The sequence below is a fragment of the Crinia signifera genome, chromosome 6 (assembly GCF_055691185.1).
Source record: "Crinia signifera chromosome 6, ASM5569118v1, whole genome shotgun sequence".
NCBI lineage: Eukaryota > Metazoa > Chordata > Amphibia > Anura > Myobatrachidae > Crinia > Crinia signifera.
In genome coordinates, this window is record NC_139222.1 from 18,897,421 (window position 1) to 18,919,659 (window position 22,239).

At 45.5% G+C, this 22,239-nt stretch overlaps 2 protein-coding genes across 3 annotated transcripts in view; one reads left to right on the plus strand and one right to left on the minus strand.

Annotated features, from left to right (window-relative positions):
• The window catches only part of LOC146009536 (uncharacterized), a 783,885-nt gene that overhangs the window by 359,403 nt on the left and 402,243 nt on the right, over positions 1-22,239 (plus strand).
• The window catches only part of LOC146010011 (uncharacterized), a 36,810-nt gene continuing 29,568 nt past the window's right edge, over positions 14,998-22,239 (minus strand). For both annotated transcript variants that reach the window (XM_083150775.1, XM_083150776.1), the window contains one exon: positions 14,998-17,245. In XM_083150775.1, the coding sequence (XP_083006901.1) occupies positions 16,077-17,245 (1,169 nt within the window). In that variant the 3' untranslated portion in view covers positions 14,998-16,076. The remainder of the gene's footprint in view (positions 17,246-22,239) is intronic.

A 22,239-nucleotide genomic window follows, 5' to 3' on the forward strand; every position in this document is an offset into this window, starting at 1 on the left:
CGCAGTAGTATATAGTTCCAGTCGGCTTTTGCCACTGGTGACCATTACCTACCGCAGTAGTATATAATTCCAGGCGGCTGTTTCCACTGGTGACCAGTACCTACCGCAGTAGTATATAATTCCAGTCGGCTGTTGCCGCTGGTGACCATTACCTACCGCAGTAGTATATAATTCCAGTCGGCTCTTGCCCCTGGTGACCATTACCTACCGCAGTAGTATATAGTTCCAGTCGGCTTTTGCCACTGGTGACCAGTACCTACCGCAGTAGTATATAATTCCAGTCGGCTGTTGCCGCTGGTGACCATTACCTACCGCAGTAGTATATAGTTCCAGTTGGCTTTTGCCACTGGTGACCAGTACCTACCGCAGTAGTATATAATTCCAGTCTGCTCTTGCCCCTGGTGACCAGTACCTACCGCAGTAGTATATAGTTCCAGTCGGCTTTTGCCACTGGTGACCAGTACCTACCGCAGTAGTATATAATTCCAGTCGGCTGTTGCCGCTGGTGACCAGTACCTACCGCAGTAGTATATAGTTCCAGTCGGCTTTTGCCACTGGCGACCAGTACCTACCGCAGTAGTATATAATTCCAGTCGGCTGTTTCCACTGGTGACCAGTACCTACAGCAGTAGTATATAATTCCAGTCGGCTTTTGCCACTGGCGACCAGTACCTACAGCAGTAGTATATAATTCCAGGCGGCTGTTTCCGCTGGGGACCAGTACCTAACGCAGTAGTTTATAATTCCAGTTGGCTTTTGCCGCTGGTGACCATTACCTACAGCAGTAGTATATAATTCCAGTCTGCTGGTGCATACCTACTGACATATATATAATTGCACTCCAGTGGTGCTGTCCTGTGTCATAACTCCACAAAAATAATGGAGATCCAAAATATGGAGGATAAAAAAATAGGGTAAGATGAAGATCCGCTTCCTCATAGTTCTAAGGCTGCTGCCACTTGTCATGACATAGACGATGAAATGCCATCAATGTTGTCTGCCAAGGCCGATGCCTAGTGTCAAAATAGAGGGCATGTAAAATCAAACCCAAGTTCGGAAAAAGGACTCGAAAAAAATAGATGTAAATCGTTGGAGGAGAAACGTAAACTTGCCAATATGCCATTTATAACACGGAGTGGCAAGGAACGGCTAAGGCCGCGGCCTAAGTGCATCACACGACGATCAAAGTCCTCCTCCTCTCCCCCCGCCCACTAGTAAATTTAAGAGAGTTAAGCTGTCATCGACAAAAACAACTCTGCCTTCTAAAGACATTTTATCACAAATCCCCAAGGAGAGTCCAAGGATGTTGGTGGTTGTTGTAATGCCGGACCTTCCCATCCCTGTACGTGAAGAGGTGGCTCCTTCCACCATTTGCAGTACGCCCTCTGCACATGCTGGAAGGATCACTCACAGTCTAGTTCCAGATTTTAATAATGAAGGCGATGTTGTACACCAGGCGGAGGATATTGATGTAGCTGGCACTGAGGAGGATGCTGAGGTTGTTTGGTTAAATGAAGCACCAGGGGGGGAAACAGTTGTCCATGGGATGAAGAAGCCCATCGTCATGCCTGGGCAGAGGACCAATAAATCCACCTCTACGGTCTGGAATTTTTTTATCCGAATCCGGACAACAAATGTATTGTCATATGTAGCTTATTGTAAAGCCCCAATAAGCAGGGGCAAGGATCTTGCCCACCTAGGGACATCCTCCCTTATACGTCACCTAAAGACCCTTCATAAATCAGTGTTTAGTTCAGGAACTGTGGTTAGCAGTCCAGGGACACCGAAATCCCTTGGTCCTCCTGTTGGAGGTAGGCAGAGCTAGGGCAATGTTTATTGTAAATGAATGTACTAATGTTGAAATATGCAGAGATTGTAGTTAACTGAAAGAGGGACACGGCCAATCTGGCCAACAAATCCCCATAAAGGGCAAATAGGAAGCCAGCATTTGACATGCTCTCCTGCTGAACAAATTAGCCGAATTAAATCCAGCAATACAAAACCCTGCAGAGGTTTACTGATGGTCCAGGCAGAAACCCCTTAAGGCAGGGGTGTCAAATTCATCGGGGGCCGCATCAGCAGTTTGGTCACCCTCAAAGGGCCGGTTGTATCTGTAGGTCCCCCTGTATAATTATAATGCCATGACACCACAGGCTGCTCCCCCTGTATAATATAAAATTAATGCCATGACACCACAGGCTGCTCCCCCTGTATAATAATAATGCCATGACACCACAGACTGCTCTCCCTGTATAATATAATAAAAGTAATGCCATGACACATAAATGATTATACAGGAGGAGCAGCCTGTGGTGTCATGGCATTATTATTATTATTATACACGGGGACACCTCAGGAAACAGCAGATATATATATTTTTTTTATTGTGAGTGTGATCCTCATCCTCACTTACTGTTTCTCAGTCTGTCCTGCAGCTGCTGCGGCTTCCAGCTTTTCTTCACTGCTTGCTGCGGCCACACTGTCCCCGACTCCCGGTCCAGCTTCCCTGCCTGCTCCTACTTCTCTACAGACGCATGGGTGGGCGGTGTCATCGTCATGACGTCCCCACCCAGTGCCTGTCACTGCCGGGCATCAGAGGGAACAGGCGGCCGGGCCCTCCTCCACGTAGCCGTGGAGGCCGGCGGCCATGTTTCTGTAGCCGCATACATATGTGCCTACAGGAACATGGCCGCTGACAGTGGAGGAACAGGTAAGGCGGCCGCGGTGGGGTGGGTGAGAGGAGGTGGCCTAGGCAGGAGCTGGGACACACTGCCCTGCGTGCTATCTCCTCGCGCGGGCCACATGACGAGGTCTGGCGGGCCGGATTTGGCCCGCGGGCCTTGTGTTTGACACCCGTGCCTTAAAGGGATAGTATAATCACAAAAACACCCGAATTCTATGTCTGTGATTTAATTGTGATCAAATACCGACTAATAAAAACTGACACCATCTCACAGATCAGAGGGAACAGGGATACTAGAAATTTATGCCCCTGGATAAACTGTGGTTCAATATCAGCTATATAAAAAAACTGACATCTTTTCCCATATAAAAGGGAACAGCAAGAGTTCACTCAACAAAAAGTGAAACAATGTTGATCTAAGTAGAAAACAACTATTGCTACTGTTGCTGTACACCTGCCACTGTGAAAGAGATAAAACCTGGGCTCTGTGCCAGAAACAGAGCAGAAGTCTCTAAATCAGGCTTGTCCAACCCGCGGGCCGCATGCGGCCCAGGTCGGGTAGTAATGCGGCCCAGAGCATTTTAAGAAATTCTAAGTATAATATATTTAGGGCAACTACCTGGTCCGCCCGCAGCAGCGTCTCCGTGTTGGCCGTGGCACTGTGCCCAAAGTAACGATGGCCGCGGCCAGCATCGAGTTCTCCCAAACCTAAAATGGTCGCGGGAGCGCTGGTGCGAATGCGCAGGCGCACTCAGCTGCTCCCGCGGTCCGAAGGACTTCTGAGCTGGCGCTTCCCCCACGATATCCATCCCAGCAGCGCGCAGGGCTAGATGATGATTTGATGGGTGGCGGCGGCAGGAGCAGGCAGCCAGGCCAGCGGTGCCTTTTCATACCCCCACTACCATCAGTGTCTTTGTGAATTGCTGCACTCATCTCCTGTGTCAACAGCTGTGGTGAGTGATCACTACAGGGGGCATTATGAATATAAGTGGCATTACCAGGGGGCATTATATTCATAATGCCCCCTGGTAATGCCACTTATATTCATAATGCCCCCTGGTAATGCCACTTATATTCATATGCCAACTCCTTCCAAGGCAGGCTACGCTGTGTATCACCGGTTTCAGGAAGAGGCACAATGCCGACAACCTCTTAGAGAAACTGAGGGAAATCATCTCCCTGTGGCTTACACCCCTTAGACTCTCCTGGGGATTTGTGGTGTCGGACAATGCCTGTAACATTGTGCGGGCATTACACATGGCCAATTTCCAGCATGTGCCATGTTTTGCCCACACAATAAATAAATTTGGTGGTGCAGGAGATGCTTGCGGTGGCCCGCAAAATTTGCAGACACTTTCGGCATTCTGCCACAGCCTGCCGAAGGCTGGAGCAGGAGCAAAAACTGCTCAACCTGCCCTGCCATCAGCTTAAACAAGATGTGGTGACGTGCTGGAACTCCACCCTCTATATGCTGCATTCAAGCCTACACAGCCACCTACGACATAGGCAGAGGAGCAGGGCTGCACCTTACTCAAGCGCAGTGGAGGCTGATTTCCATGTTGTGCAAGGTTCTCCAGCCGTTTGAACTAGCCACACTTGAAGCCAGTTCCAACACTGCCAGCTTCAGTCAGGTGATGTCATTTTTATAGATGACATTTATGTAATTAAGCTGCATTATTGTTTAAAAGTGAAGCCGCGTTGTTCGAGTATGCTGTATTTTTCTATTTTTTTGGATATGTTTATAATCAGAGTTATAATCATGAATATTCATTAGAAGGTGCGGCTTAAAGAAAAACGCGTAGGGGCGTGGCTCAGCGTCCTTCAGTCAGGCCAGAGTCTCGTGTGGAGAGTGTATCAGTGACAACCGCTGTGTGGTTAGATCGTGCTCATCTACTGTGGCAATCCTAGCCGCCATTCTTGGTAATGTTATTTTATCCTTGTGTGTGAATAAATCCTTTTAAAAAGATGAATTGCACTATGAAGCGCCTGTTTTTCTTGTTTGCATATCTTAATTTCTGTATAAAAAGAAAAGTGCAACAAATAAAACAAATATATTTCATACCAATTTATTCGCGTCTTATTCATTTTAATAATATTTATATTCAGCCACCTATAACATCGTTCATAGAAGTAAGGGAGTCCAAAGCGCGAGGTGACACCGTAAGGTGTAATCCCCCCTATATTCTTATCTAAAAGGTACCTTGTAGTATACCCAGGGCTATTTTTCAGCAGGCTCCAGCAGGAACTGAGGCCCTTATTCTAGTTCACTCTTTCTGACAAAATATTTCTTAGATGGACAAAACCATGTGCACTGCAGGTGAGGCAGGTGTTACTTGTGCAGAGAGAATTAGATTTGGGTGGGGTTTTACACCTGCCTCACCTGCAGTGCACATGATTTTGTCCATCTAAGAAATATTTTGTCAGAAAGAGTGAACTAGAATAAGGGCCTCAGTTCCTGCTGGAGCCTGCTGAAAAATAGCCCTGATGATACCTAATACACTTTGCAGCTGGACCATCCCACCAGTCCACAGCGCAGCATCCCTACACCCCTGCTTTTTACTTCCCCCAGTAAACCATATTGAAGGGGAGAGGGAGAGAAGGATTGGAGGTCCGCACACAATTGGGCAGTATCCCTTTTATAGTTTTAGGGATTTTAGTATATATGGGCCGCCTTTACTGCTTATAATTGGGCGGGGGTGCTATCCGGGCAAAGGTCAGAACGATTATTGGTAGGAGAAAGAGGATGACTTCCTTCTGCGGCTTGTGAAAACAATTTTGATGTACATACACGCAACATATAATGTGACGTGCAAGTGCACGAAAGAAAGAAATGGTGTTTATAGGGATTAAAAGAGTTTCCCTTAGACTTGTTACTGTTTTATAATGCTGTAACTTTTAATGTTTCACATAGGTTAGTCCCTATGAGAGGGAGGAATCTGTTGTCCAACAAAGAACTAGAAAGAGAAAGGATTGAGACAATCCTTTCTCTTTCTAGTTCTTTGTTGTACTATACCTTTGTCTTTGGCAGCACCCCCGTAACCAAGATTACGAATAAAACGTAATATAACAAAAATTGGGGCTTTACCTGGGTACAGTAAGTACCAGCCTGTGCAAAAGAATCCCCCCCCTCCCCCCTTTCCCTGTGATTAATCGGAATCTGTTGTCCCTCTATTGGGATTTGACTTTCACTTGCAATAGATTTTATGACAGTACACGGATCTTAAAACCAAAGGTGATGTTAGTGAGGGAGGAAAGGGAGGGAGAGAAATTATTATAAGTAAAAATGGGGAGGGGCGATTAGTGATTGAGTGTAAAGGTGCATACACACTGTACAATTTTTTTTGACCAATTTGGTTGAAAGACATTTCCATTGAACCCAGTGTCCTGGACGACAGATGTTGACAAAAGATATTGATAACAAACGAACGACGAATGATGATGCGCATACCCGCCAGTTGTTCATCAAGATTGTTCGTCAACTGTGCATGCAGCTCAATTTGAATATCTTTCAAAAAGAGCCTATAAACTGTAGCTAGATCTTTCGTCTTTCGTCAATATCTTTCGTCAACATCTTTCGTCCAGGACACTGGGTTCAATGGAAATGTCTTTCAACCAAATTGGTCAAAAAATTGTACAGTGTGTATGCACCTTAAGACTTATTTTATAGATATAAGTAGTTCTTTGGGTACAGATCAGATCACTTCTTTATTGGAGAGCAAGTGCATATCATAGTTTTTATGGTTTTAGTTTTGAAGTGTGATAATATATATATATATATATATATATTTCTGAAATTTATTTTTATAGTCCACCTGGGCGTAACTTTAGGAAGGGTGTCTGTTATCTGGTCTTTGGTGATTGCCAATATTGTATATAATGTTTTGGTATCATTGGGTTTTTTAATGTCTATTTTGTCCTGATGTTCAAGGTTGACAATTGGTTTTCTACGTAGGATAGATTTTTTCCTTTAGATAACAGGTCTTTTTTTTTCTTACTGTTCATTTTCGGTAAGGTCTATACCTTTATTCTGGGGATTGGTAGGAAGATCTGTTTTTTTATTCCTTACTGCTAGTTTTCAGTAAGGCCTATACCTTTCTTCTGGGAGGTAATAGGGAGATACATGTTGATGGTTGATTTTGGCAGATTTCAGTCTTTAAATGAATGTTGTTAGTGGGATGTGGACTTACAGGTACGGTAAATAGCTGTTGGTTTCGTTTAAGCCTTTCGGGGTTATTCCGTCCATCATGTAGATCATTTTGGTCTCTGTTTTTAGGAGTTCCTTATCTACGTCACCTCCTCTTATCCCCAGTTTTACATGGATCATTCCAAATACTTTTAAGTCCTTTGGGTGGCTGTTGTGGAACCTCAAGAAGTGTTTGGCAACTGGGGTCAGGGGTTTAAATTTACTCGTGTCAGTAATTGCGTTCCGAATAGTGCCTACATGTTCTAGTAGGCGTACTTTCAAGGCTCTGCTGGTCTTGCCAATGTAGGATTTGCTACACGGACATTGAAGATGGTAAATCACTCCTATACTTGGGCATGTTATGTAGTCAGTTATAGTCCATTTCTTTCCGAATTTGTCAGCGTAGTTTTTGGTTGTTCCCATGTATTTGCGGGCTTTGCATTTTCCACAGCAATTTGAGCATTTTCTGATTGTTTCAATTTTCGGTTCCATAAGGTGACTTCTGTACCAATTGATCCTTGATTTTCGCCAACTCCTTTGTACTTGCGTTGGGAGAATTTCTTTCAGGTCTCTGTCTGTCTCAAGAATTGACCAGTATTTTTGAAAGATGTTTCTGACCTTCTTCCAGTTTTCATTAAAGGTCCCAATAAACCTAATGGTTCCTCTTTTTTCTTCCCGTTTTTTGGGGAGAAGTAATGCCTCTTGTGGGATCTCTTTAACAGCTCCTTTTAATGCATATTAATTCACCTTTAGAAATTGCTTTGATGGAACTCGGTAAATGGGCACGTGTTGCGTGCAGGATACTGTTAGTGGATGTCTCTTTGCGGTATATATCTGTTTGTATCCTTCCCTCCTCATCGATGGTAATTGTCAGGTCTAGACTATTATACACAAGGTGGGCGGTCCCTGAAAAAGTCCTGTCTAAACTAGGAGGAGGACATAAGAGCAGCGGCAGCAGTCACACTTTCTATTCCGTTGAGACTCTATAGTCAGTCAGTAGCCAGAATCGCCCGGTGTGTACACAGCTTTAGTCACGTGAGGAGACCGTGCAGATTGTGATAGAACACGTATATTGTACATGACTGGGTCTGTATACGGAGCAGAACAGAACTGGTATTGGGGAATAAGCTGCAGCTGCTACATAGTATACAGATTCAGGGGCTCAGTCACATACATATAGCAGTACAGTCTCCGGTGTCCTAGTCACATTGCATTGTGCCAAGAGGGGATGACTGCAGCAAAGATATACCAGGACACATCTGACATATTAAGTACACACTCTTCACATGTAGTGATAAAGCGGGCATAAGTTTTTTTTTTTATATTTTTATTAGATTTTCCAAAACATTACAGGTTCAAGTACAATGTGCATACAAGTCGTGCAATAAAATAATAAGGAAATACATGGCTCGAAAAGTCGGACATAGATGTAGGTGAAATCCAGGATAACATAATAACTCAGTTCAATGCCACGTTGAGTTCTTTTACCAATAGGTTCAGGGTGTATCAGGTATTGGTGTTGCAGGACAGGTGTGAATATCATTAATCATATTCCCGGTACACATAAACCGTAGTAGTACTGCATTGTCACATTGTCAATAACATACTTAACAATTCTAAGGAGATATTTATACTTGGGTTGGGGGGAGGGGAAGAACGAGGGAAAGATAGGTGGGGGGGGGGGGGGTACGTCCGTGAGTCACATACACTTTTGCTATGGTGCCAGAACCATCCCTAGTGCAAACAGCTATTGTCAGCACAAGAATCTAATAAGCAGTTGTTCGTTTCACAAATGTATGCATGCTTCTAGGCTTTGCAATGGGAGTCCTTAGAGACTAGGGGGGAAATTTACTAAAGGAAATTTGTAAAAAAAAATAGGTGTATTTGTATCCAGAAATACACTTATTTTTGACATTTACTATACCGAAAATACGGCAATTCGTAGTCGTATTGATGTGTTATCAATACGAATACAAACTGCCGTATTTTCGGGATAGTAAATGTCAAAAATACGTGTATTTCTGGATAAAAATACACCTATTTTTTAAAAATTTCCTTTAGTAAATTTCCCCCTAGGTGTCATCCTCCTCCTCCTGCACCAGAGGGCCCCAGCGTGTCACAAAACTGGTATATCTTGCCGAGTACGCCTGCACAGCAAATTTATCCTAGTTCATGGTGCGGTGGAGCGAGTTCAGTAACTCTGGGGGTTATTCTAGTTCATTCTTTCTGACAAAATCCTTCTTAGATGGACAAAACCATGTGCACTGCGGGTGGGGCAGGTGTTACTTGTGCAGAGAGAATTAGATTTGGGTGAGATCTATATTGCAGTGTAAAATCATGCAGTCAGTATTTTCCCTGCACAGAAACAAAAAAACTCACCCAAATCTAATTCTCTCTGCACATGTTACATCTGCCCCCCTGCAGTGCACATGGTTTTGTCCATCTAAGAAGGATTTTGTCAGAAAGAATGAACTAGAATAACCCCCACTGTGAAAGAGGCGGCATTTCTGGACAACCAACATCTCAATATTTGTTTTTTTGCTAGTGTTACTAATATAGGGCCTTATTCTGATCGGTGCGGCCCGATCAGAATATGCGGCCGCGACCGTGCAGGCGAATCCCCGCCTTCCATACGGATCGCCACCTGCCGTCCGTACGCGGATATGTGGCGATCCGCATGAAATTGGACGGGGATACGCCTCCTCCGTCTTGGGAGCAGCCCCTGCATTCGATGGTCGCCGAACATCGAATGCAGGGCCGCACGCTCCACCAGGTCCCGCAACACAAGACCACACGGACACTTGTCCGTGTGAAATCTTGTATGGGGGCGGGCAGCTGACATCCGGCGATGTCAGATGCCCGCCCCGTACCCACGCGTCACGGCCTCATTACCATGCATACGCCCCGCGTTTGCATGGGAACGCCCATGAAACGCGGGGCGTATGCATAGGGTAATGAGGCTAAGTAGCCCCTCACGCCCCTCTACGCCCCCTGTGCGGCGTATAAAGAATCCGTGCGGCGAAATCGCCTGCACATGCGCAGAGTGACCTCGGCACATGCGCAGACGATCAATATCGGCGGTCCGTCCGCATGCGGGAATATCCGCACCGATCAGAATAAGGCCCATAGTCAGTAAGGGAATGAATTTAGAAGCTTGAACATCCAGCTTCCACACATCAAAGTTGGCGAACAAGAGCGGGAAAGGGTGTATAGGGACTCTCAGATTTACAGTTTCATAGATGTCATTCAATATTTTATTCCACATGTTATGCATGAAAGTAGCGGAGGAAGCTCCGCACCTCAGACATCTCCCGGACTCTTCAGCGTCAAAGTGTCGTCTTTGAGCCTGTGATATATTGTTTTTAAATGTGTTTCTTGTAATAATGCTGATTTAACATTACGCATCGTCCTGTCATAGTATTTAAATAAAGTTTCTTCATCGATCAGAGTCGGTATATCTCTAAGCCACTGTTCCTGAGTTTGCCTCCTTAGTTTAGATGTTGTGGTCATCATGTATTCTTTGTATGATAGTTTTGTTTTACCAATAATGGCATATAGCCGGGAGGTCTGGGGTAATGTGCTGGCCTTTGATGGGAGGGTAGCGATGTAATGCAGCAGTTGCATTACCCGGGAATAGGTTGCTAGGTGTCAGTCCATATTTGGATTGTAGTTGGCTAAAGGACATCACATGCCCACCCGGATCGAAGACCTGGGCCGTTAATTTTAATCCTTTTATGTAGATGGGTCGAAAACCCAGGATTGTCCATGCCTGGTCTGAATAGTGGGTTCCCCCATATAGGAAGCCAATCTGTGTGTAGTGGAGAACATCCCAAAATTTTGCAGGTATATCCCCATGCCTCATAAGTGTCTCTGAATAGAAGATGTGACAGAATGTGTTTTGGGATCTTATTTCTAGGGGCGTGTAGGAGGGCGCCTAGAGAAAAGGGATGAAACACTGCACAGTCCAGATCATATGTCGTGAAGTTACTAGACTCCAGCCACCAGTCCATGGCATATCTGGTTAACAGCGCTCGGCTGTAGAGATTTCGGTTAGGAAACCCCAAGCCACCTTTGGTTTTGGGCATCTGGAGTTTCAATTCGACCTAATATTGAGAGGGGTAAGTCATGCCATGATTCTATAGAGTGTTTGAGTTTGGTGATAGCAGGAGTGAATTTGAGTGTGTAGAGTAATTCAGTTAATGTGTGTGGGTTTGATTTGTATTGATCTAAGTTCAGGCGTGGAGTCAAAACTCGGCGCCGCTCCATTGACAGGTAACAACTCTGATTTATTGACATTAATTTTCTATCCCGAAAAGCTACTAAATTGGGCAATAATCCGGAGAGCTATGGGGATGGAGTGTTCTGGATGAGAGAAGAAGAGCAACATATCATCTGCAAATAAGGATACCCGCATGTCCACGTCCCCACCGCAATTCCCTGGTATAATGGTGATTCCCTTAAGGCCACCGCCAAGGGTTCTAATGCCAGTGCAAATACGAGCGGGGACATGGGGCACCCCTGTCTTGTGCCTCGTGGAATCTGGAACGGGTCAGAAATATTCCCGTTGCATAGTATGCGTGAAGAGGAGCCCGTATAAAGAGTCTTAAGCCAGTCTGCAAAAATGGTCGGGAAGCCAAATCTACCCAGGGTATGGAATAAATGTTCCCAGTGCACCATGTCGAAGGCTTGTTCAGCATCCAAGTATGGCACTGGGTATATTCGACACGGTGCACCGGGAGTCGCAAACCACCGACTACACTCTCCTAATGTTTGTCACCGGTTGTCTGCCTGCCACAAAACATGTTTGATTTTCATGTACTAATAATGGTACCAGAGGTTTTATTCTTTCTGCCAAAATTGTTGTTAATATCTTATAATCAAGGTTAAGGCGGGGTCTGAGAGGTTTCTACCGGGTTTAGGCAGGACTCTTATATTGGCTAAGTTGAAATCAGGTGGGACCATGGAGTTTTTGAGTATAGTATTGAAAACTTGTACTAAACAGTCGGCGATCTTGTTCTGGAGAGTTTTGTAGTATTCGGACGTGAGATCGTCAGGTCCCGGGGCTTTGTTGGGTTTTAAGCTGGTTATATTCACTTGCAAAGAGATATCCCTAATTAGGTTTAGGGATAGGCCTTGTTCCGGTGTCAATTTGGGTAGAGGGAGATTCTCCCAAAAAGTGGCCGCCTGGGCATCGTCTGAGGATGGATGGGAATACAATGTACTGTAGAAATCATTTAAGACACGGGCAATTTCTGTATTAGAAGTGGTGGGAGTGCCTCCTGGTTTCTGTAGTGGGTGGATTATGGAAGGGGTTCTCTGGCACTGTAGTAAATTAGAGAGCAAATTTCCAGACTTATTTCCGAATTTGTGAAATTTGAAGTCTTTGTTAAAGGTGTACCATGCCTCCATTGTTAAAGGTGTACCATGCCTGCGTTTTGGCTGTATTGTATGTAGAACTCGTTTGAGGGGAGGGATAGGATTTTAAGTTTTGGAATGACTCAGTGAGTGTTTGTTTTGCGGTGATATATTCCTGGGAGGTTTTACGTTTTTGGAAAGAGGAGAAGGAAATAATTTCTCCACGTATTGTGGCCTTCGAAGCCTGCCAGTATAGAACTGGGTTTGTACTTAATGTAAGGCCGTTGTTAGCATTGTAGGAGTCCCACGATTCCAAAAATTTTTCTCTAAGTTTGTGTGAGGTGGAGATAGACGATGGACACCGCCATGAAATAAAGGAGGATGGCTCTCTCTGTAGTTTTATTTGGATCCATACTACTGCATGATCCGAAATCGTGATAGGTTCAATATGGGCACCTTCTATCTTCGGAAACATGGGGATAGATGTGAATAAATAGTCTATTCTTGACAATTGGTTTGTTGCTGCTGCCAGACACGTGTAGTCTTTCTCAATAGGGTGTAATGTTCTCCATATGTCTAATAGTTGAAGCTGAGACGTTAGGGCCGGAATGCCAAATCTGGGTAGTTTTTTCCTGTTGGCATTGGGTATTTGTCTGTCTAATGTTGGGAAACTACAGATGGAGCGGGTCTCTTCTTTGCAGGGGATGGCGACGCCAGCCGCCATCCCCCGCCACCCGCCATCTGTATCTGCGAAAGGGGACGCGCGCGCGTCCCCTTCCGACGCCTTCCCCGGCGGTCACCCGGGGTCCCCACCGCCTCCCCCCTAACCCTGTCCATCTCCCTGAAGCGGAGACAGACAGGGTTCCCGTCGCCCGGAAACTGAGACACGCGTGCGCGTGAGACGTACGCGCGTTTCAGTCAGATGAGAGCCGGGCTGCTGGCGGATCGCCAGCGGTGACGTTCTGGCGATTCGCCAGCAAGAGGGAGCCCGGCTCCATCTGTAATAAGGTTGACGTCTCCTCCAAGTATGATTGGGTTGGTCATATGTGGTGTGAGGCTAGAGATAATTTTCAGGAAGAATGGCTTAGAGTACGTATTAGGTGCATACACTGTCATTATAGTATACGTCTGTTTGTCATAAGCCATCTGGCACAGATAGCGACCTTCAACATCTGCAACAACGTCGTAGACCACAATGGGCAGGTGTGCTCTAGAGGTATACGGGGCAGAAGCCACCACCTTCCAACCCATCGCACCCAGCTTCATGGTCTCCGCTGCCGTGAGGTGTGTCTCTTGCAACATAACCACATCTAACCTTAGTTTTTTTCACATATATTAGCACATTTTTGCATTTCTTGGGGGAGTTTATGCCCCCAATATTCCAACTGCCTATTTTAAGAGACATTTATACTTATCAAGTGATTCCGCGTGCCTTCAATGCTGCAGCACACATTCTACTTAACACTTTAACGGATATAGTACATGTGTCAAGGGGACAAGGGGTATGGATAAGGTGTGACGGCGAGGTAAGGCTGAGGGGAAGAAGGGGAAGGGGCAGGGGAAATAAAACATACAGAACATAGAAGTAGAAATATAACTTCCGTATCAAATGTAGATTGAGGCAGGACGTAGCCTGACAACGAAATGAGGATGCAGGCCCCAATGGCCGAACGCCCATCTTTGACCTCAAAGTTACATTTGTAAACGGCGTAACTATTATTCTAGAAAGAATAGTAAACATTATTTAACGTATGCACTCAAATGTGTATCTTTCCTGGTTGTACCACAGGATAAAAGGGGGAATGAGAGAGCGGGGTGGAAAAGTCACTGCATACTTGCCACTTGGTATCTTCGCTTGGCCTGGAAAAGGCCCTGATATAGTGCTTATGGTCGATGAAAGACTGTATGTGATGGTGTAAATTGCACTAGAATTAGCTGAGTGGCAGTGTTTTCGCTTATATGAGGAGGGGGGGGGGGGGGAGGGGGCAAGGTGTGAGAGGGGGAGCAGAGTCAACGTTACCAGTCCCAGTGGAAGAATTAGGGTGGTATTGTCACTTAGATGAGATGATAAGATCTTGCATTTTGCAGTAAATAAGTGGTAGATCAGGAACCACTTGTATTCAGTCACAATCTGACATGCGTGTGCGGTCGTTGCCGGCTGCTTGGGTCTCCCGTAGATAGGCTTCTGCGTCACGCGGGGTAAGAAAATCTTTAAAAGAAGATCCATCGAATATCCGAAGCCTTGCAGAACTTGCGTCCGTCTCGGATGAGGCCAGCACAAATATGCGAGAAATCCTTTCTTGCCTTTGTCAGTTCCGCTGCATAGTCCTGAAAAATAAGAACTTTATTTCCCTCCCAGGACAAGGATTTAATTTTAATTCCTTGTGTAGATAGTTCAGAGTCTTAAATATTATAGCACAGGGTCTGGCGCCCTCTTGTGACCATTGTGGTCCCAGCCTATGTGCACGTTCAATGACTAAGTCATTACATCTGTCTTGTACATTCAGGGTTATCCTGATGAAATCATATAATGCTTGACCCTTCACACTTTCTGGAAGTCCAATCAGTCTCAGATTATTCCGTCTGGACCTGTTCTCCAGATCCTGGATTTTATTCTGTAATTGGTGAATGACCTTTGTATTGTCCTCAGAGACTGTTTTAATCTCTGCTACTGCTGCAAACGTTTGGTGGTGCCGGACATCGCTGTAAGGTATTTTTCCATACTCCGCTGGAGTCTAGTGGTGCAGCGGGTGTGTGGTGAGCCGTTTTATAGAGGCGCAGTGCCTTGTAAAGTAGTAGATGGGCGATCTGGCAGCGGAGCTGGTCCTCCTAGCAGCCACTCATAGGATCGCTGGAACCGGAAGTCAAGTGTGTATAAGTTTAATTACTTCATAACCCGTAAATATAACGGCAAACACTGAAATCATTGCACTCCAACACCAACTTGTAACATATATAATAATGCTTTACTTGAAAGATAGTAAGAGACAGCTGGATTACATGTATTGCAAATGCAAACTTAACACATACAAATATAGAATAATAATAGACAAATTCTCAAGTACAGATGACGGGGATGGAATCAGCCAACACCTCAGGAATAATTACCTGCACCCCCAGCTCCAATCACGTGGCCTCTGAACGGCTTCTTCAACTGCTTAGCCACACCCACTTTGTGCCCAATATTTATACTTTATTCAGTTCCGTTATTCCATGATTCATATGGGCTAAGATTGTGATTGGTCAGGTCTGTATTGTATTAATGATGCTTTATTTATTCACCCGTCATCTAGGTCTGGTTATTGGGCAGAAATATCATGGCCTCCTAGACCTGAAGGCCTTGGGGTCTACGCATGCGTACCCCCATTCTCTGGTTAGTTCCCATTACTGTTGACTGGTAGTCTGTCCTCGTCTTCTGTACTGTCAGTATTACATTCTTAAACTTATAAAATCAAAACAATTCTCTACAAGAAATCCCTTTTTCCGCAGTGATCTGAATCCTCGCGCCATTTTGGAATGTTTTTTTGCAAGTCATAGCTAGACAAGATGGATACTTCATTTGACAAACACCAGCTGCTTAGCACAAAGGGTAGGCCTTATACGCCATGGGTAGAGCCTTGTGCAACAAGCCATGCCACTTGCAGCGATAACAACAGTATTTGATAAAACGGAGTGGAATAAAAGCATAGAATTATAGATGCGTTGATTTGTGTATTAACAGTATTCATGAATAATTTTCTTGTTTACATTATAAAAGCATATTTCGAATAGAGTTGCACCCTATTGAGTGTCTGTCATGAGTGAAATCTCTGATGTATAACAAGATTTGATTTAGTTGTAAAACATTTCCCACACTCAAAACATGAAACGTTTCTCCCCTGTGTGACTTCTCTCATGTGTAACAAGTCCTGATTTCTGTTTAAAACATTTCCCACACTCAGAACATGAAAAAGGCTTCTCACCTGTGTGCGTTCTCTCATGTACAACTAGTACTGATTTACGTGTGAAACATTTCTCACACTCAGAACATGAAAAAGGCTTCTCACCTGTGTGAGTACTCAGGTGTGTAATTAGAGCCACTTTATGTGTAAAACATTTCCCACACTCAGAACATGAAAATGGTTTCTCTCCTGTGTGAGTTCTCTCATGTGTAACAAGACTTGATTTCCGTGTAAAACATTTCCCACACTCAGAACATGAAAAAGGCTTCTCACCTGTGTGCGTTCTCTCATGTACAACTAGTACTGATTTACGTGTGAAACATTTCTCACACTCAGAACATGAAAAAGGCTTCTCACCTGTGTGAGTACTCAGGTGTGTAATTAGAGCCAATTTCTCTGTAAAACATTTCCCACACTCAGAACATGAAAATGGTTTCTCTCCTGTGTGAGTTCTCTCATGTGTAACAAGACTTGCTTTCCGTGTAAAACATTTCCCACACTCAGAACATGAAAATGGTTTATCGCCTGTGTGACTTCTCTCATGCGCAACAAGAGCTGATTTATATGTAAAACATTTCCCACACTCAGAACATGAAAATGGTTTAGCGCCTGTGTGACTTCTCTGATGTGTAATTAGAGCCAATTTATGTGTAAAACATTTCCCACATTCAGAACATAAAAATAGCTTCTCCCCTGTATGAGTTCTCTGATGTGTAACAACAGCTGATTTACATGTAAAACACTTCCCACATTGAGAACACATAAATGGCATCAACCCCGTGTGAATCCTCTGATGTTTTGCAAAGTGGTACTGACTTGATAAACATTTGCCACACTCGGAGCACTGAAATACTGAATCACGTCTATGACCTGTACTGTGTGTCACATTGCCAGAATTACAAGGAGGACACTCGTCATGGTGAGACGGACCAGGTGATGCATCTGCACTGTACAGTACTGGCCGTGTAATGATGGGCACAGGATGGTCTCCTGTAACAGCTTGTGTAATGTTCTTCTCTTCTATTTTATCATCTGGAAACAGACTGAGATGTCCCCCAAAGGTGTTCCTGCTTGTGCGTCCATCTGTGGGAAACACATAAATCACATTGGGGACATTATTATATAAGTAACTGAATCAATACCAATATGCTACAACCACTGTACATACGTATCACTGTGCAGACTAAGCCACAGATGGCGTGGCTACATTGGGCAACTCCACCCAACATGGAGACCAGGACATAGGGCTGGATTCTGAGCCTGTAGGATCTTTGTGCACGGGCAGCGATGGCCGGTATCTGCATACATCACATTCTCTGACTCTCTAATGTGTGACTACTGCTGCTGCAGCCTCTTCCCCCAGGCCTGCTGATTGGTGAGAGGTAACTGCAGAAGCAGCCAATCCCCTCCGCCTGCGTGGGACACCAGGTGGCTGACACACTACGTTTAGGTCGACAGTGACAAAAAGCCAACACAAGCAAAGTGTCAACAGCAATGGTCACCATGAGTTTCCATAACTTTCCCAGCCACGTGGAGCGGCCACTGTATGGCGACCCATGAAAAAATTAGATTTACGTCTTACCTGACCAATCCCTTTCATAGGAGACGCTGGGTGTAGGGTTGGAGTAGCAGCCTGGCAGCACACGGGTTAAACCTTTTGCCTCTGGGCAGCTCAGGCTCCTCCTCCCCTATGCCCTGCCCAAGGCAGGAGGAAGGAAGGATGAGGAAACACACAGCAGCTCTGGGACACCGGAGACCCACACGTACGTATCCACACAACAGACGGACAACATGACAGAACCCGTAACTGAAGCAGGCGCGGCAGGGAGGGATCCCTGTGGGTGACATGTATGAAGCAGTGATAAGGGAGGAGAAGTGATAAAGTGCCTGGTACTTTATCACTGGCCAATCAGGCTGGGTTTTAAAAGGGACATTTAGGACAGGGCCGTAACTAGGGGGGGCTGGGGGGTCACGCGCACCGGGCGCTGTCAGGTCCGTGAGACAGCCAGTGGGGTTCCGGGGACTGATGTAGCCCGAGTCCCGCTGCTGAGCCGCCGTATTGTAGCAGTGATCTGTTCGTCAACCCGTCGCGAGCGAGCGACGGGCAGCTCGCCGGGTGCTCAGTGGTAGCTCGGCACTTACTTTACCTCCTGCCGGGCTGCCGCTGTGTAGCGGTTCCTCGCTTGGCGGCAGGAGGTCAGATAGTGACTTCCTGCCGCCAAACGATGAAGCGCTTCCCAACGGCGGAGCGGCAGGAGGTCACTATCTGTGACCTCCTGCCGCCAAGTGAGGAACAGCACACAGCAGCACTTGCCTTCCCATCCCCAGCGCTAGAAATCGCGCTTTATTCCTCCCTCCTTCCCTCATGACATGCCGTCAACGCCGCTGCTCCTCCAAATCATCTCCCTGCATCTGGTAATCAATGTTTCATTTTAAAACTGTGTCTGACTCCAGCCTTCATACCTACTGATGTATAATGGGAATCATGTGTGTGGCATATGTATAATGGGCATCACGCTGTGGGGCATATGTATAATGAGCATCCAGGTGTGGGGCATATGTATAATGGGCATCACAGTGTGCGGCATATGTATAATGGGCATCACAGTGTGCGGCATATGTGTAATGGGCATCACGGTGTGCGGCATATGTATAATGGGCATCACGGTGTGTGGCATATGTATAATGGGCATCACGGTGTGTGGCATATGTATAATGGGCATCACAGTGTGCGGCATATGTATAATGAGCATCCAGGTGTGGGGCATATGTATAATGGGCATCACAGTGTGCGGCATATGTATAATGGGCATCACGCTGTGGGGCATATGTATAATGGGCATCCCGTGTGTGTGACATATGTATAATGGGCATCACGGTGTGTGGCATATGTATAATGGGCATCACAGTGTGCGGCATATGTATAATGGGCATCAGGGTGTGTGACATATGTATAATGGGCATCACGGTGTGTGGCATATGTATAATGGGCATCACGTTGTGTAGCATATGTATAATGGGCATCAGGGTGTGTGACATATGTATAATGGGCATCATGGTGTGTGGCATATGTATAATGGAGCATCACGGTGTGTGGCATATGTATAACGGGCATCTCTGTGTGCGTCATATGTATAATGGGCATCACGGTGTGTGGCATATGTATAATGGGCATCACGGTGTGGGGCATATGTATAATGGGCATCACAGTGTGCGGCATATGTATAATGGGCATCAGGGTGTGGGGCATATGTATAATGGAGCAATCACATTGTGGGGCATATGTATAATGGGCATCACAGTGTGCGTCATATGTATAATGGGCATCACGGTGTGTGGCATATGTATAATGGGCATCACGGTGTGGGGCATATGTATAATGGGCATCACAGTGTGCGGCATATGTATAATGGGCATCAGGGTGTGGGGCATATGTATAATGGAGCAATCACATTGTGGGGCATATGTATAATGGGCATCACAGTGTGTGGCATATGTATAATGGGCATCACGGTGTGTGGCATATGTATAATGGAGCATCACACTGTGGGGCATATGTATAATGGGCATCAGGGTGTGTGGCATATGTATAATGGGCATCAGGGCTTGCGACATATGTATAATGGAGCATCACGGTGTGGGGCATATGTATAATGGGCATCACGGTGTGGGGCATATGTATAATGGGCATCACGGTGTGGGGCATATGTATAATGGGCATCACAGTGTGCGGCATATGTATAATGGGCATCAGGGTGTGGGGCATATGTATAATGGAGCAATCACGTTGTGGGGCATATGTATAATGGGCATCACGGTGTGGGGCATATGTATAATGGAGCAATCACATTGTGGGGCATATGTATAATGGGCATCAGGGTGTGTGGCATATGTATAATGGGCATCACAGTGTGTGGCATATGTATAATGGGCATCACGGTGTGTGGCATATGTATAATGGAGCATCACACTGTGGGGCATATGTATAATGGGCATCAGGGTGTGTGGCATATGTATAATGGAGCATCACGGTGTGTGGCATATGTATAATGGGCATCACAGTGTGTGGCATATGTATAATGGGCATCACGGTGTGTGGCATATGTATAATGGTGCATCACACTGTGGGGCATATGTATAATGGGCATCACGGTGTGTGACATATGTATAATGGAGCATCACGGTGTGTGTCATGTATAATGGGCATCAGGGTGTGTGGCATATGTATAATGGAGCATCACGGTGTGTGGCATATGTATAATGGGCATCACAGTGTGTGGCATATGTATAATGGGCATCACGGTGTGCGGCATATGTATAATGGAGCATCACGGTGTGTGGCATAGGTATAATGGGCATCACAGTGTGGCATAGGTATAATGGAGCATCACGATGTGTGGCATATGTATAATGGGCATCGTGTGTTTGTGGCATATGTATAATGGAGCATCACGGTGTGTGACATATGTATAATGGGCATCACGGTGTGTGACATATGTATAATGGGCATCACGGTGTGTGACATATGTATAATGGGCATCACGGTGTGTGGCATATGTATAATGGGCATCACGGTGTGTGGGGCATATGTATAATGGTGCATCACGGTGTGTGACATATGTATAATGGGCATCACGGTGTGTAACATATGTATAATGGGCATCACGGTGTGTGACATATGTATAATGGGCATCACGGTGTGTGGCATATGTATAATGGGCACCAGGGTGTGTGACATATGTATAAGGAGCATCACGGTGTGTGAAATATGTATAATGGAGCATCACGGTGTGTGGTATATGTATAATGGAGCATCACGGTGTGCGGCATATGTATAATGGGCATCACAGTGTCCAGCATATGTATAATGGGCATCAGGGTGTGTGGCATATCTATAATGGAGCATCACGGTGTGGGGCATATGTATAATGGGCATCAGGGTGTGTGTCATATGTATAATGGAGCATCACGGTGTGTGGCATATGTATAATGGGCATCACGGTGTGCGGCATATGTATAATGGGCATCACGGTGTGCGGCATATGTATAATGGGCATCAAGGTGTGCGGCATATGTATAATGGGCATCACGGTGTGCGGCATATGTATAATGGGCATCACGGAGTGCGGAATATGTATAATGGGCATCACGGTGTGGCATATGTATAATGGAGCATCACGGTGTGGGGCATATGTATAATGGGCATCAGGGTGTGTGGCATATGTATAATGGAGCATCACGGTGTGTGGCATATGTATAATGGGCATCACGGTGTGTGGCATATGTATAATGGAGCATCACGGTGTGCGGCATATGTATAATGGGCATCACAGTGTCCAGCATATGTATAATGGGCATCACAGTGTGTGGCATATGTATAATGGGCATCAGGGTGTGTGACATATGTATAATGAGCATCAGGGTGTGGGGCATATGTATAATGGGCATCAGGGTGTGTGGCATATCTATAATGGAGCATCACGGTGTGGGGCATATGTATAATGGAGCATCAGGGTGTGCGGCATATGTATAATGGGCATCACAGTGTGTATCATATGTATAATGGGGTTGGGATCATTTGGTCTATTGCATTATGGTAGAAAGTCATTAGGTCGAATCCATTAGGTCGACATGCTAAAAGGTCGACATGATTCTAGGTCGACATGGGAAAATGTCGACATGATTCTAGGTCGAAAGGTCATTAGTTCGACAGGTCATTAGTTCGACAAGGTCATTAGTTCGACATTGTCTATGTCGACATTCACAAGGTCGACATGGGGTTTTTCACTGTTTTTTTACCTGAATGTCAACACAGTCGACATGGACACAGTTTAAAGTGCACTGCATCCCCTCGCATCGCTCGCTGCGCTCGCTATTCGTCGGGCACGGTGCCTCGCTACGCTCGGCACACTATTTTATTCTCCCACCACGCCCTAGTGGATGGTAGGGCATGAAATACCGCCTGTCGGCACATGTTGGCTCAAAAAACAGTGAAAAACTCCATGTCGACCTTGTGAATGTCGACATAGACAATGTCGAACTAATGACCTTGTCGAACTAATGACCTGTCGAACTAA